Source organism: Lytechinus pictus, chromosome 4 (assembly GCF_037042905.1).
Source record: "Lytechinus pictus isolate F3 Inbred chromosome 4, Lp3.0, whole genome shotgun sequence".
NCBI lineage: Eukaryota > Metazoa > Echinodermata > Echinoidea > Temnopleuroida > Toxopneustidae > Lytechinus > Lytechinus pictus.
In genome coordinates this window covers 12540761-12553483 of record NC_087248.1, presented here as the reverse complement: position 1 = coordinate 12553483, position 12723 = coordinate 12540761, and the positions used below count along the sequence as shown (strand labels likewise).

The 12723-nt window shown below is 35.4% G+C and overlaps 1 protein-coding gene across 1 annotated transcript; it reads right to left on the bottom strand.

Moving 5' to 3' along the window:
- Window positions 1-367: 367 nt before the first annotated feature.
- On the bottom strand, window positions 368-10729 carry LOC129259529 (dehydrogenase/reductase SDR family member 4-like). Its single transcript, XM_064098402.1, has 9 exons — window positions 10559-10729; window positions 9745-9884; window positions 9297-9389; window positions 7370-7508; window positions 6896-6936; window positions 5047-5116; window positions 3872-3908; window positions 2636-2699; window positions 368-1599 (listed from the first exon to the last, which is right to left on the bottom strand). Exons 1-9 carry the CDS (start codon window positions 10626-10628, stop codon window positions 1435-1437), a joined length of 819 nt encoding a protein of 272 aa, XP_063954472.1. The 5' UTR covers window positions 10629-10729; the 3' UTR covers window positions 368-1434.
- Between the last annotated feature and the right edge of the window lie 1994 nt (window positions 10730-12723).

The window sequence follows — 12723 nt, the reverse complement described above, 5'->3', positions numbered from 1 at the left end:
GTAGTATATTAAAAGTAAGGGTTAGGAAATTGTTGCTCGCTCACTTCGCTAACTCACGATTTTTTTCTACGTATTTCTGTCCCATTGACTCACGCTACGTTTTGACCACCAGAGGTTTTAACTCAGTGGCCATTTTATAATTCTTACTTGTGTTGGACTGACCAACGTCAGCGGGCCCTCCCGCTGCCCCCTCCTAGAGCCATGCCTCAGGTGCTGTATTTGGTCTATAAATACTTTAACGTGTGTTCTAAAATGGTTTATGTAGCCTACCTAAAGGGGAATCCAGCCTTGTCCATAATACTTTGTGTGAGAGGGGAGAGAAATAAGTAAAACAGAATGATGACAGTTAAAAAAATCAGACAAACAATAAGAAAGGCATGGCTGTTTTAATTGACAAGTCCACTCCAACTATAACACTGTAAAAGTGGATTTGAGTAAAACGAGAAAAATCCGACACACTAAATTTTTTTATCAAATCGGATGTGAAATAAAAAAAGTTCTAAGATTCTAAAGTTTCCTTAATTTCACATCTTGGACCGTATGCGAATGAGCTAGGGACTGATGACAGCACTCACTCACTATTTCTTTTGCATAACTCTATATGAAATATTTTAATTTTCTACTCGGTACTCATTTGCTCACTGTCACGTGAAACAAAATTTCATTCCTCCCTATACATGCGGAATTACCATTGTTTTAACAATTTTGGGTCAGCCAAGTTGGTCATTATTGTCAAATCTGTAAACTTGAAAACTATAACTTAAAACAATAAAGAACAAAAGAAAAAAGTGAATGGGACACATCATCTACCTTCTCATTTGCATATCATCGAGTTGTGCATTATTTCGTATAAAAAATAGCGAAACTTTATAATGTCATAAGTCTTATTTTACATTCAATTTTGTTAAAATTTTAAAGCTATGCTGTGTGATTTTTCTATATTGATTCAAATCAACATTTTTCTGAGGTGGGCTGATCTTTACAATTAACATCCCCAAGACTATGTAAATTTCAAATCAGCAACTGGGTAGATAACAATCCATATAGGTCACTTAATCGGGGAATTGTAGTTTTCTCGTATTATAATCAATCAAAGTAGCATGTTCTCATGAAACAAAAATGATTATAATTTGAAATGAAACTTTTGTAGAAATGTGACATTTTAGCCATTTTATGCATCGGAGCAAATAGAAAGAGTAGTCCTTGCCCTACATCACTATGACATCTCATTATGCAGCCAATTTTAAGTCTCCAGTGATACAGTGATTATCATTTTTTTAATTTAAAAAATGATAATTTCCTACTGATTGTCCGGTATTGAACAAACTTTCACATATCTACTTCTCTGATTTTTTGTTTTTTTTTCTAAAACCTCTTTTTTATTTGGGTTGGATTCCCGTTAAATGCTGATAATGGAGAGAACAACAATCTCTACTAATCAAGGGTGGTTACTAAGAGATGATTCCCTCCATCTGTCAGGAAATTTTCCCCGGTGGTAAAGGACGAGTCACTGGATGCGAGAAATGCAATGAGTTTAGCCACTTCTTCAACAGTCCCAGTTCTGCGCATGGCATGAGTTTTCTTATGGAACTCCAAGGTCTGAAATACATAAATCAGAAGATATGTATTAAAGGTCAACTCCACCTCAGAAAAATGTTGATTTGAATCAATAGAAAAAAATCAAACTAGCATAACGCTGAAAATTTCATCAAAATTGGATGTAAAATAAGAAAGGTGTGACATTTAAAAGTTTCGCTAATTTTTCACAAAACAGTGATATGCACAACTCAGTGACATGCAAATGAGACAGTCGATGATGTCCCTCATCACTATTTCTTTTGTTTTTTATTGTTTGAATTATACAATATTTCATTTTTTACAGATTTGACAATGAGGACCAACTTTACTGAACCGTATATGGTATTAAACAATGCAACTTCCACATGTTCAGGAGAAATTAATCGCTGTTCACTTGACAATGAGAAGAAAATTAGAATATTTCATATCTCATATAATAAAATACAAAAGAAATAGTGAGTGGATGATGTCATCAGTGTGAAAATAAATGAAACTTTAAAATGTCACAACCTTCTTATTTTACATCCGATTTTGATGAAATTTTCTTTGTTGTGCTTGTTTGATTTTTATCATTTTATTCTAATCAACTTTTTGTTCAGATGAACTTTAAATGTACCTAAGTATCTTTATGATATTCATTCTAATAAATAAAATTAAAAAGTAAGCCAAACGAGCCAGCATGAATTAACATTTCTGGTTATCATACAGGTTTCTTAATGATTTTGTCATAAACTTTATTTACATATAAAATATTCTATAGGGGAAAAAAGTTACGCAGATGCAAAATAAAAGCTGGGGTGGGAGTGGTCTAACTCCATTCACAAACTTTGTCATAAGCCCGTGCCCACCTGTGAAAAGATAGACACTCATGATTTCGTGGACATTCCCCCACACAATAAGAAATTAGCATGTATGCCCAATGCAAGGGGGGGGGGGGGTCATGCGCCCTGTCCTTTTAGGGTTATACTGTTTAACAATTGATGTGAGGTGCATATATAGTGAACAGCGTTGTATAAACGATTAAACACCATTGTGTACAGGTAACGGAACAACAAACCTCTTGGACTTGCTCATCTGAAAGTCCTGCCCGCGCCGCCATTTTAGTAGGAATTACACCAGGGCTGTAAAAAAACAATAAGCATACGAACGTCTTTCATTAATTGGGGATGACGAAATGATAGAATATTCAAGCATTTTCAATAAATCATAATAAATCATACATCATAAATTTCACGAGCGTATACACGAAGATAATACTGCTAGCTCATCATCATCACTTGTCCTTTAAAAGATAGTGAGTGAAGGACTTCATCGACTGTCTCATTTGCATGTCACTGAGTTGTGCATATCACTGATTTGTGAAAATAAGTGAAACTTTGAAATGTCATACATTTCTTATTTTACATCCGATTTTGATGAAATTTTTAGCTTTATGCCAAATTATTTTTTTTCTATTTATTCAAATCAACATTTTCCTGGGGTGGACTTGACCTTTATGATACTCCACATTTTATCGACTGAAAATTTGAAAAAATATTATTGTTAATTACATATTGTTTTCTTTCAAATAATTCTCAAACTATGATAATGCGATTTCTCGAATTCCACATTTTTCAAGTTTTTACAAAGTAAAATTGGTGGTCAATGGTATCGAAGGCTTTGCTTAAGTCCATAGATACGCATATTATATATTCTTTGTTTGCCGTTGTGTTTGTAGATTTATCGTAAAGGGCTGGTCAGTTGAATGTCTTTTCCTGAATCTTGAATTCGTTTGAATTTAGAAAATGAAAAGTATTTAAGAACTTAAAAAGTCTGTTGCAAATATTCTTCTCTAATATTTTGGATATGCTTTCTTGACATTATTTTTCAAATAAATAATTTTATTACCGAATTTATATCCCCTTTATCATGATCATGATAGTGGCGTAATAAGCCAAAATCTTAAGGGGCTAGGTATTGGGTATCGGGCAAACTTTCTATTAGAAAAAGACATGCGAGCAAGCGAGCCAACAATTCTGTGATAGATTTTGACAGAATATTCAGAAAATAATGTAATATTTCACCCTATACACTCTGACTTCCCTTTCTTCCCTTTTCTATTTGTTTTCTTGGTCTTGGAAAATTTTAGGGGGGGGGAAGTGCCCCAAAGGCCCCCATCTGTACACCACTGGATCATGATTACCATAATCTTTCAGGTCCTGAATTGTCAGAATAACTTGTCTTATGATGAAAATCACATCAATGTTTGAAATGAAAAGGGTTCAACTTTGAAAAAAAATCTTCAGAAACTTACTTTACTGCATTAACTCTGACTCCATGAGGTGCCAATTCTGTTTCGTGAAAAATAAAACGCGTTAACAGGTGAACGAAGACAAATACATGTAACCAAATTTTATATATTACACTATTGACAGTCCACTATCTACCCTTCAAAGTGTTATAGCATAATGGCGGAAAATCACTCAGAGAAGAAATTGTTTAATTTCTTGGGACCAAAACGTCCTTCATTTTGTAGTGAAACCTTTTTTTCTTTTTATTTTCTTGTCAAATTTACTTCAGCACCCCCAACAAAAACATCGTTGCCAGCGCCCTGTAAGTTCTCAAATCGTACACAGACTACATTTCTATTTCTCCTAATGGTGACGTTTATATGATCATAATGATGTTTTAATTCTTGAAAATCAAAATATAATTGAAAAACCTGGACTTTGCAGGAACTTTCGAATGGCAAAAATAAACCATTATGTTCGAATGGTTACCTTCTCAAACCGTCATTTTTGCATTCTTGTATGTCGATCATGCTTCGTCTCTTTATTGCCTCTCTCTCTCTTTCATTTCATTCTACCCCAGTTCTCTAAACTCTTTGTTCCTCTTCTACTTCTTCTCTCTCCCTCTCCATCTCTCTCTCTATCTCTGAATATTGTATACATGTATCTGACAATTACTTTGATACTATGTTTTTGCTTTTTGTGTTACTTTGTAGCATGATCATTGTTGTCAAGTTCGACTATTGTGTACTTTCTGATATGGTAACACTTAAGTTCTCAAAATATATGCAACTCCACCTCCTCAGGCTTTACTATCTGATAATAGCATAACATTGTTTATTTAAATACATGAACATTTCTTATTGACTGGACATTATAATTGCACATGGAAACAAACAATCTTTATTATTAGGTTCTTTGTTTTAAAAAGTAATGCATCTAAACATATATTGTCATTTTATACCGATTTTATTTTTGTATATTTGTAAACCCCGACTAGTGAGGAGAGCTTCAGAAACAGAAACTAGTTTTTCTTTTAGTCATCCTCAGGCACTAGTCGGTGGTAATTTCTTCCTGTTGTGTATATTCTTGTTGTCTTTTGCCTGGAAATAAAATAAATAAAATAGCCACCTTTTTTATTTTTTTTTAAGAAAAGCACATCGAGCTACATAAGTCTTGGGAGTGATCAAGATAAACTTACCTTCAGCGATACACCTTGTCATGTGATTCAATGCTGTCTTACTTACACCGTAGCTTAACGTCATCGGCGGCTATACAAGCAAAAATAAGATAATGGGTATGGAATTTAAGAGAGTTAAGGTATTATTTGAAAACACAATTTAAAGTCATATCAAACTAAAAACTTTAAAATAGATAATGATTTTCTATCTTGAACTACAAACGCGACATTATGATTGTAAGGTAACAGCACCCAGCAGATACTGCATATTTTAGATTAGTATTGTATCTTAGTTCTCCCTACTTTCATCAGTATGTGACCTCACAGTATTAGCTCAAACAGTGGCGTAACTACGGGGGGGGGGCAATCGGCTGGCAAAAAAAAAACGGATGAAAGGGGAAAAAGAGGGAGAAAGGAAGAGAAACGCAGTGGGAAAGAAAAAAAATTGGTCAATATAATGTTATATTTTATTATAATTATGTTATATCACATAAGATACATTTTTATCATAACTTTATGAAACATAATTTGCTCAGGGCTTATGTCTTCATTGTTCCTGTTGCTCGCATTGTCTGTGTAACGAGATATTTAATCATGTTGTACTAACACCTCCTGTTTCAAGTCAATATACACCAAATATATTTCCTCGCACTTCGAGTTATTATTGTTTTATGTAATGATATATGCTTCTTTTTCATGACGTCTTAAAAAGATTGCCTCATTTTAAGGTCTAATATAAAACATTTCCTGTCTATGCATACGTTCGTATTAGTGGATTGGTGAGATATATCTGCTCTCCATGAATTCCTAACATCATTCCTTAATATGTCCCTTTTTTTAACTGAATATCAAAAAATTTCAGTTCGCGCTTCGCGCTCGCATCATTTGGTTAGTGAAATACGTATGGTCTTAGTGAAATCCTACAAACAAGCCTTAGAATGCTCCTCTTCAGGTCTGAATTTCCTAAATTTTCAGCTCGCGCTTCGAGCTCGCAGTATATTTGATAAGTGAGATGCGCGTGATAATCATGATTACAATGACTACAAGTGCTTCATGTGTTTAGATGTATCTCTAACAAAATCACTAAGTGTATGGCACTAGCATTAGATGACTATGATGAAATATGTATACTCTTAATGGATTCCTAAAATATAGTCCTTAAAATGTCCCTGTTTAAATATATACAAAAATGTCAGCTCGCGCTTCGCGTTCGCATTGTTTGTTTAGTGAGACAAGCAGTATCATGATTGCAAAAAGTTGTTTTCAATGTCCCTTTTTAGGTCTGAATATCAAAGAATTTCAGCTCGCGCTTCGCGCTCGCATTGTTTGATCAGTTAAATACAGATCCGTCTAATGGCACTGTCCTTAAAATGTCTTTATAACATGTAGGTCAGTATACCTGGCAACTGAGCGCGCTTCGCGCGCTCACCAATTGACAAAAAAAAATTTGCTGGTGCCCTCCCAATGCCGTGACCCCTGGTACGCCACTGAGCTCAAATATTTTGCCAAAAAAAAAAAAATCTTGGTAAAATAAAAATGCTACTGACTGGGAGATTGTGTTGAACCTTTAATTTTGTAATCTTTGATGGACTGCACAGGAACTAGATATGTTTTCTTCTAACATTGAACAAATTAAGCGTTTTTCTAAAAGATTGCGTACAAATTCAGACTTTTTTCATATTAATTTAAGCGTACTATTGTAAATTCAGGCTGTAAAAAGTCCATTCATTTAGAAACATTTACTGTGCTACTTTCTCCTTTCTATATATATATTTTCAGAATGATTATAATTAGCAAAATATATTTATGCCCGACACATGAATACAAATTACAAGAAATAAAAAAAGTGATATAAACGATTTACACTCACAGATCTGATTCCATAAACGCTAGAATTATTAACAACAGTGCCTGTCAAAATAGACGAATGAAAGTAATGTAAAAATGATTATTATCATGACCACAGATGAACAAACTGTACCTTCTCAGTTTTGCTATTTTTATGCCAAAGAACACTCCCCATAAAGTTCTCTGCTGTTGACCGCACGATTACTTCGGTGAGAACATTTGCTCGTTCGTTGCCTATGACGTACTAATCTCCAAGATGTCAGAACATTTTCATTCGGTAAACAATTGAATTTTTTATCATACAGTAAGTGTTATATTTTAAGCGTTTTGCACTATCAATCAAATATTGCGTTTCCAAACTAGTTTTCTATTATAAACTGACTAATATGACTGATTTCGCTATGGCCATTTCTTCATGAAAAAGGAGTCTTTTGATTTTTGTTTAATGTAGCTTATCAACATAATTATCTGTTGAACGAAAATCATTTATTCTGACCTTTTGACGCAATCAAGTACGGAGTTAGAAGATGGGTTAGATGTAGGGGTGCTCTGACATTTACTGCAAATGTTGTATCAAAATTTTCCATTGATAGCGTCTCTATCGTATCCAAGAAAGCAGTTCCTGCGTTGTTGACCTATATGAAAATAATCAAACATGAATTCAGAACGCAATGTAAAGAGGAATAGCCCTGGTAGCCAGCAGTATGCAATTCTTTGTTGCATCAAATCTACAGAGTGAGTCAGAAAAAATGTCCCACTTTTGTAAAGTTGAATGGTTTAAAATATGAATATTTAATCATTAGTTTCATGATATGTCTTGATAGAGGTATCCTCCAAGTACATTCAGGTACCATTTTCATTTGATCCCGTGCACGCATGACTGAACATCGGACAATCTTTAGAAGACTGTCAGATCTCACTTGCGCCAAGTTACTGGGTGATGAATAAAACAGTGCTTTAGACAAAGACAGTCAGACAGACAGACTGGCATGCTCACACACACAGACACACACACACAAACACACACAACACACATGGTAATAACTGGTTCATAATTTTCTCTTTTCTGATTAAGCATTGATTTTTAGCAAGATCGCTGAATGTTTAAGTGGCAATTCCCGACAATCTTTCCCCTTAAAACACATTCACTACCACCATCATATCATCATCATCATCCTCATTGTCATCATCTTCACCTTGATCTTCATCTTCATCATCATCATCAAGTGCACATAAATCCAATATGCTGGTTATGTCTTTTGTTGGTTAACAATGAAAATTTACAATGAATGTCTGTGCTTTTGTTGCACTTGCCTATAAAAGGGCTTGCCTGATTTGGCAGCAGTCACTTGAGCCTCTTTTTACAGTAGCAAAAGTGCACGAATCATGGTTCGTCCTCAATTCACACCACAACATAGGTCATTTATGGTCACCGAGTATGCAAGGACGGACTGTCTTTGTTTAAAAGAGTGTTTTATTCCCCACCCTGTAACTTGGCGCAAGTGAGATCTGACAGTCTTCTAAAGATTGTCCGCTGTTCAGTCATGCGTGCAGGGGATCAAATGAAAAAGTTACCTGGATATACTGGGAGGATACCTCTATCAAGACATATCATGAAACTAATGATTAAATATTCATATTTTAAACAATTCAACTTTACAAAAGTGGGACATTTTTTCTGACTCACTCTGTATAGAACCTTAAGTGTCACAGTCATGATTATACAATTGTATAATTCATTGCCATGACATAGTAACTCGTTTTCTAGACTAATAACTCGTTCCACAACTTATTATTCGTGTTGAAGTCATGGGGGTGTGTTAGTAAGTCGAGGGAACGATTTAGTAAGTTTCGAGAATAAAAATATTACCTCAGCGGCTTTAATTGTCACAACAAATTATATGTTGTGTGACCCCTCTCCCTTCTTCTATTTATTTTTTCCTTCTTCTTCCGGGGGTAGTATATACCTCTGGAATGTCTGGGTAGAGTATTTACCACGCTTATACTTTATGCAGTGCTGATAAACTAGTACGCAATGTTACAACGTCGATCCACAGTAATTTACTCATGGAGTTACAGAATGTATGTACGCACGATAAATATGTTCCTAGTGCTGGCGCTATCCAAACAAATAACCACCGATTACAAGAGCAGTTGACCTGAGACGTTGAAACCTCACAGTAAAAGTTTGCGAACTTCGAACATATTGAATTGAAATAAGCAGCAGGTTTAAATAATAATTGTTTTCATGTGTGATGACGAGCTTTAAGCTATTGCCCTAGGTCACTTGCCCGTTACACATATGAAAGGGGTGGACAGATGATTAATGAAAAACATAATCAGTGAAAAATGAATGTACATATTTTTGAACGACCTTGGTCGAATCATAAATGAATATCAAGACCAATTTTGACACATCTTACCAAAATATCAAGCTGGTTGAACTTCTGTATGGTTTGGTCTGCAGTTTTCTTCACATCGCTTTCAATCTCAAAGTTTGCCTGAATTGTCAAGATCTATGTGATTGGAATGAGAATATAAGAATCTTAAAAACTAAGCTCAGAAAAAGTGATTGATTTTGTCATTTGTCAGTTTGATAATTTTACTGTCTTGAAAAAAGAATATTCATGAGTAGGCCCACATCAAACTTGAATTAGACACCAGCTTACATAGTCCGACTATTGACTAGCTTTTGAATAGTGTATGTTCTAGCATGGGCCATACTAAGGCAGAAATTACAGGGAATATCATGAATACTATTTATTAAAAAAACCCATTGTAACAAATTGCTTTCAATATACAAAATTCAAGTATTCAATGGCTTATAAAATTTATAAGTAGAATTAATGGATTGGTCAAAGTCATAATCACCTGATCTCTATCGAGACCTCTCTCGATACATTCTTCAACAACTGCTTGAAGATTATCCATGTTCCGACCTGTCAATGCTAGTCGACATCCAACAGAAGCAAAATAGCGGGCCACCCCTGCTCCAATACCCGAGCTAGCTCCTAAAATAATTATCCAAAGGAAAAAAACAGAACATAATTATCTTTGAAAAAGTAAATACACCCTAAGTAGTAAACAATTATTCTAAGAGGATGACCTGTCAGGTTAAGAATTAATGTAGGACAAATAACACACGGAACTTTTAGATTGCTATTCTACTAAACAAAATGGCTAGATGTTTGATCTTGTTGAGTCGACTTAACTACCATATCATACTATACAAACTATATCACCGAGCTGGCATATACAAAAAATACGTAAAATGTCCAAGAGGTAACCATCAAACCCTAAAACTTGAGACCACCATCATGCCGCGACAATGATGTTGTTCCGTTATGGACCTTTAAATCAATTAAATTTTTGCTATATTTTACATTAATTTGTATCGAAATAATATTATTGATTATCACATCATCAACTGACCTGGGGAGCGTTTCATCAACATTTGCTGTCCGCTTATTTGTCAGATCTGACAAGTTTCCTTGATTTTCATTGGCTGAGGACATCTCATAATGGTCCGACAAGTCCTTCCACGACCCCCCCCCCCCCCCGACGTAGTGTCTAAGCGTAAATATAGGACGAGACGGTTTTTAAATCCTTATCTTACGTTAAAAATATATAATCCAATCATACTCATTATGATCGTGTATAAAATATTCATTCAGTTCTTACTCACCAGTAATAAGGGCCACTTTTCCTTTCAAGGAAGCCCCAAGAATAGATGGACTTGCAGGTGGTGCCGACATTTTTCAATCCGTTGAAAACAAATTGCTCAGCTTGCCGAGATATTTCTATACGAAGAGATCGATAGACTGACCTGCCTATACGTTCTACCCGTAAAATATCCAACGGACTTTGATCATATCATCAAATGTTGACAAACCTGTTCGGTTCTGCATGTGTTTAGATATGATTGAACATACCTGCGCACATTTTGAGAATGGGGTATAGCGGGAGGCGGGGTTGAGCCATTCATGTTGAGCCATTTTTTGTTTTTTTTTTCATATTAGAACTTATATGATTTATAATCTTGTATAAATAAGTACCTTGCCTTAAGATTTAATTCTTGGGGGACATTTTCTTAACTATATATATAACATTCTACCCACCCCCACACTAAAAGTCACTGTCACCTTTGAAAAAAAAAGAATGTCAAATGGCTCAACTTGCCCACCCATGGGGTAAGTTCAGCCACCTTCTGGGGTAAGTTGAGTCACGAAAACTATGTAGGGGAAGTCGAGCTAAGTTGAGCATAGGGGAAAGTTGAGCCACCAGCCCCAGGCCAATAATGAATGAGTCAGACATTGTGGTTGTGTTATGTATTGAAGACCCATTGTATAACCCCTAACCCCACCACATTGTTTTCAACTTTGAAACGAAAAGTACTATTAAGAGGAAAAATACAAATTTCAGCCAAAAAAGTATTAAAAAAAAGTGTATGAAATAGATAAGTCCTTTCTACATACACGTCTCTAGATATAATGAAGACATAAGAACAACATTGTTAGTCCAGGTATGAATCTTCATTCTTGTCATTGTCTTCTATATGATGGATGCATAAGAAATGTGGGGATGCGAAATTGTCGCATTACGTTCGGACTGGGGTAAGTTGAGCAATGGTAATTCTTATGGTAATGCATATAAAAACAAACAAACCGTAAAAAGCCATCGATATGCAGGCATAAAGGAGCAAATTTACATGACTGTTCTTTTCCTTTCAGAGGATGTTAGTATTTATAGAGAATTGGCAAGTGAAAAGACTTTTAAATAAAAAATTGACATGCTGATTCCTCCTCCATGCATTTTGTACATAGTATTTTGTTGCTCAACTTACGCCAGAAGGTGGCTCAACTCACCTCACAGATGAGGCAAGTTGAGCCATTTGACATCGCTTTTTTCAAAGGTGACAATGACTTTCAGTGTGGGAGTAGAAAGTTAGTATATAGGTGAAAAATATTTCAGAAGAATTAAATTTTAAGGCAAGGTACTTATTTCTACAAAATTTTTAATCGTATCAATTCTAACATGCAAAAAGCAAAAAGTGTCACAACTTACCCCGCCTTCCCCTAAAAAAGGTGTGGGACAAGAACTAGCATGGCATTTAAAAAAATTTAAAGTCTTTTCACTTGCGAGTTCTCTCTGAATACTAATATCCTCTAAAGTAAAGCAATTGCCTTGTGCATTTGGACCTTTATGCCTGCATTAATATATATATTACCTTATGAATTACCGTGGTTCAACTTGTTCAACTTGCACCATGTTGGCTGGCTCAACTTACCCACATCCGAACTAAATGTGATATTTTCACATCTACACATTTCTTACGCACCCATCATGGCTATGAAGAATGAGGATCCATACCTGGACTAACGACATTGTTCTTATGTCTTTATTATATTCAAAGATTTGTTTTACTTCTTTGACTGAAATTTGTATTTTTCCCTATAAATTTGCTTGTTTTTGTTTCAACGTTAAAAATAATGTGGTGGGAAGAGGGGTTGTGCTATGGTTCACCAGTGAAGTACAAGTTTGACGCTGACCCACCAGGCCATTATCCGGCCAACCAAAAGAGGAGACAGAATTTGGAGCAGAATACAGAGTCTTACGTTCAGAAGCATTAAGTATCCATAGGTAAGTATCAATATATGGCACCACCACACAACGCCTGACGCATTCATTACCTGACTGGGGTGGTGGCTCAACTTACCCCGCCTTCCCCTACTCCATTCTGATAGTCCGGTCCACCGTGGCGTACCGTGGGTCACGGCATTGGGGGGGCACCAGCAAAAAGAAAATAGTCACTTAGCGCGCGAAGCGCGCTCAGTTGCTAGGTATACTGAC

Excerpts from the sequence above, each read along its gene's own strand:
- LOC129259529 (XM_064098402.1), bottom strand. The coding sequence starts at position 10,628 with ATGTCGGCACCACCTGCAAGTCCATCTATTCTTGGGGCTTCCTTGAAA. Across the intron at positions 9,885-10,558 it reads AAAAGTGGCCCTTATTACTG|GAGCTAGCTCGGGTATTGGA; the intron begins GTGAGTAAGAAC and ends TAATTATTTTAG. Across the intron at positions 6,937-7,369 it reads GTACTTGATTGCGTCAAAAG|GCACTGTTGTTAATAATTCT; the intron begins GTCAGAATAAAT and ends CTATTTTGACAG.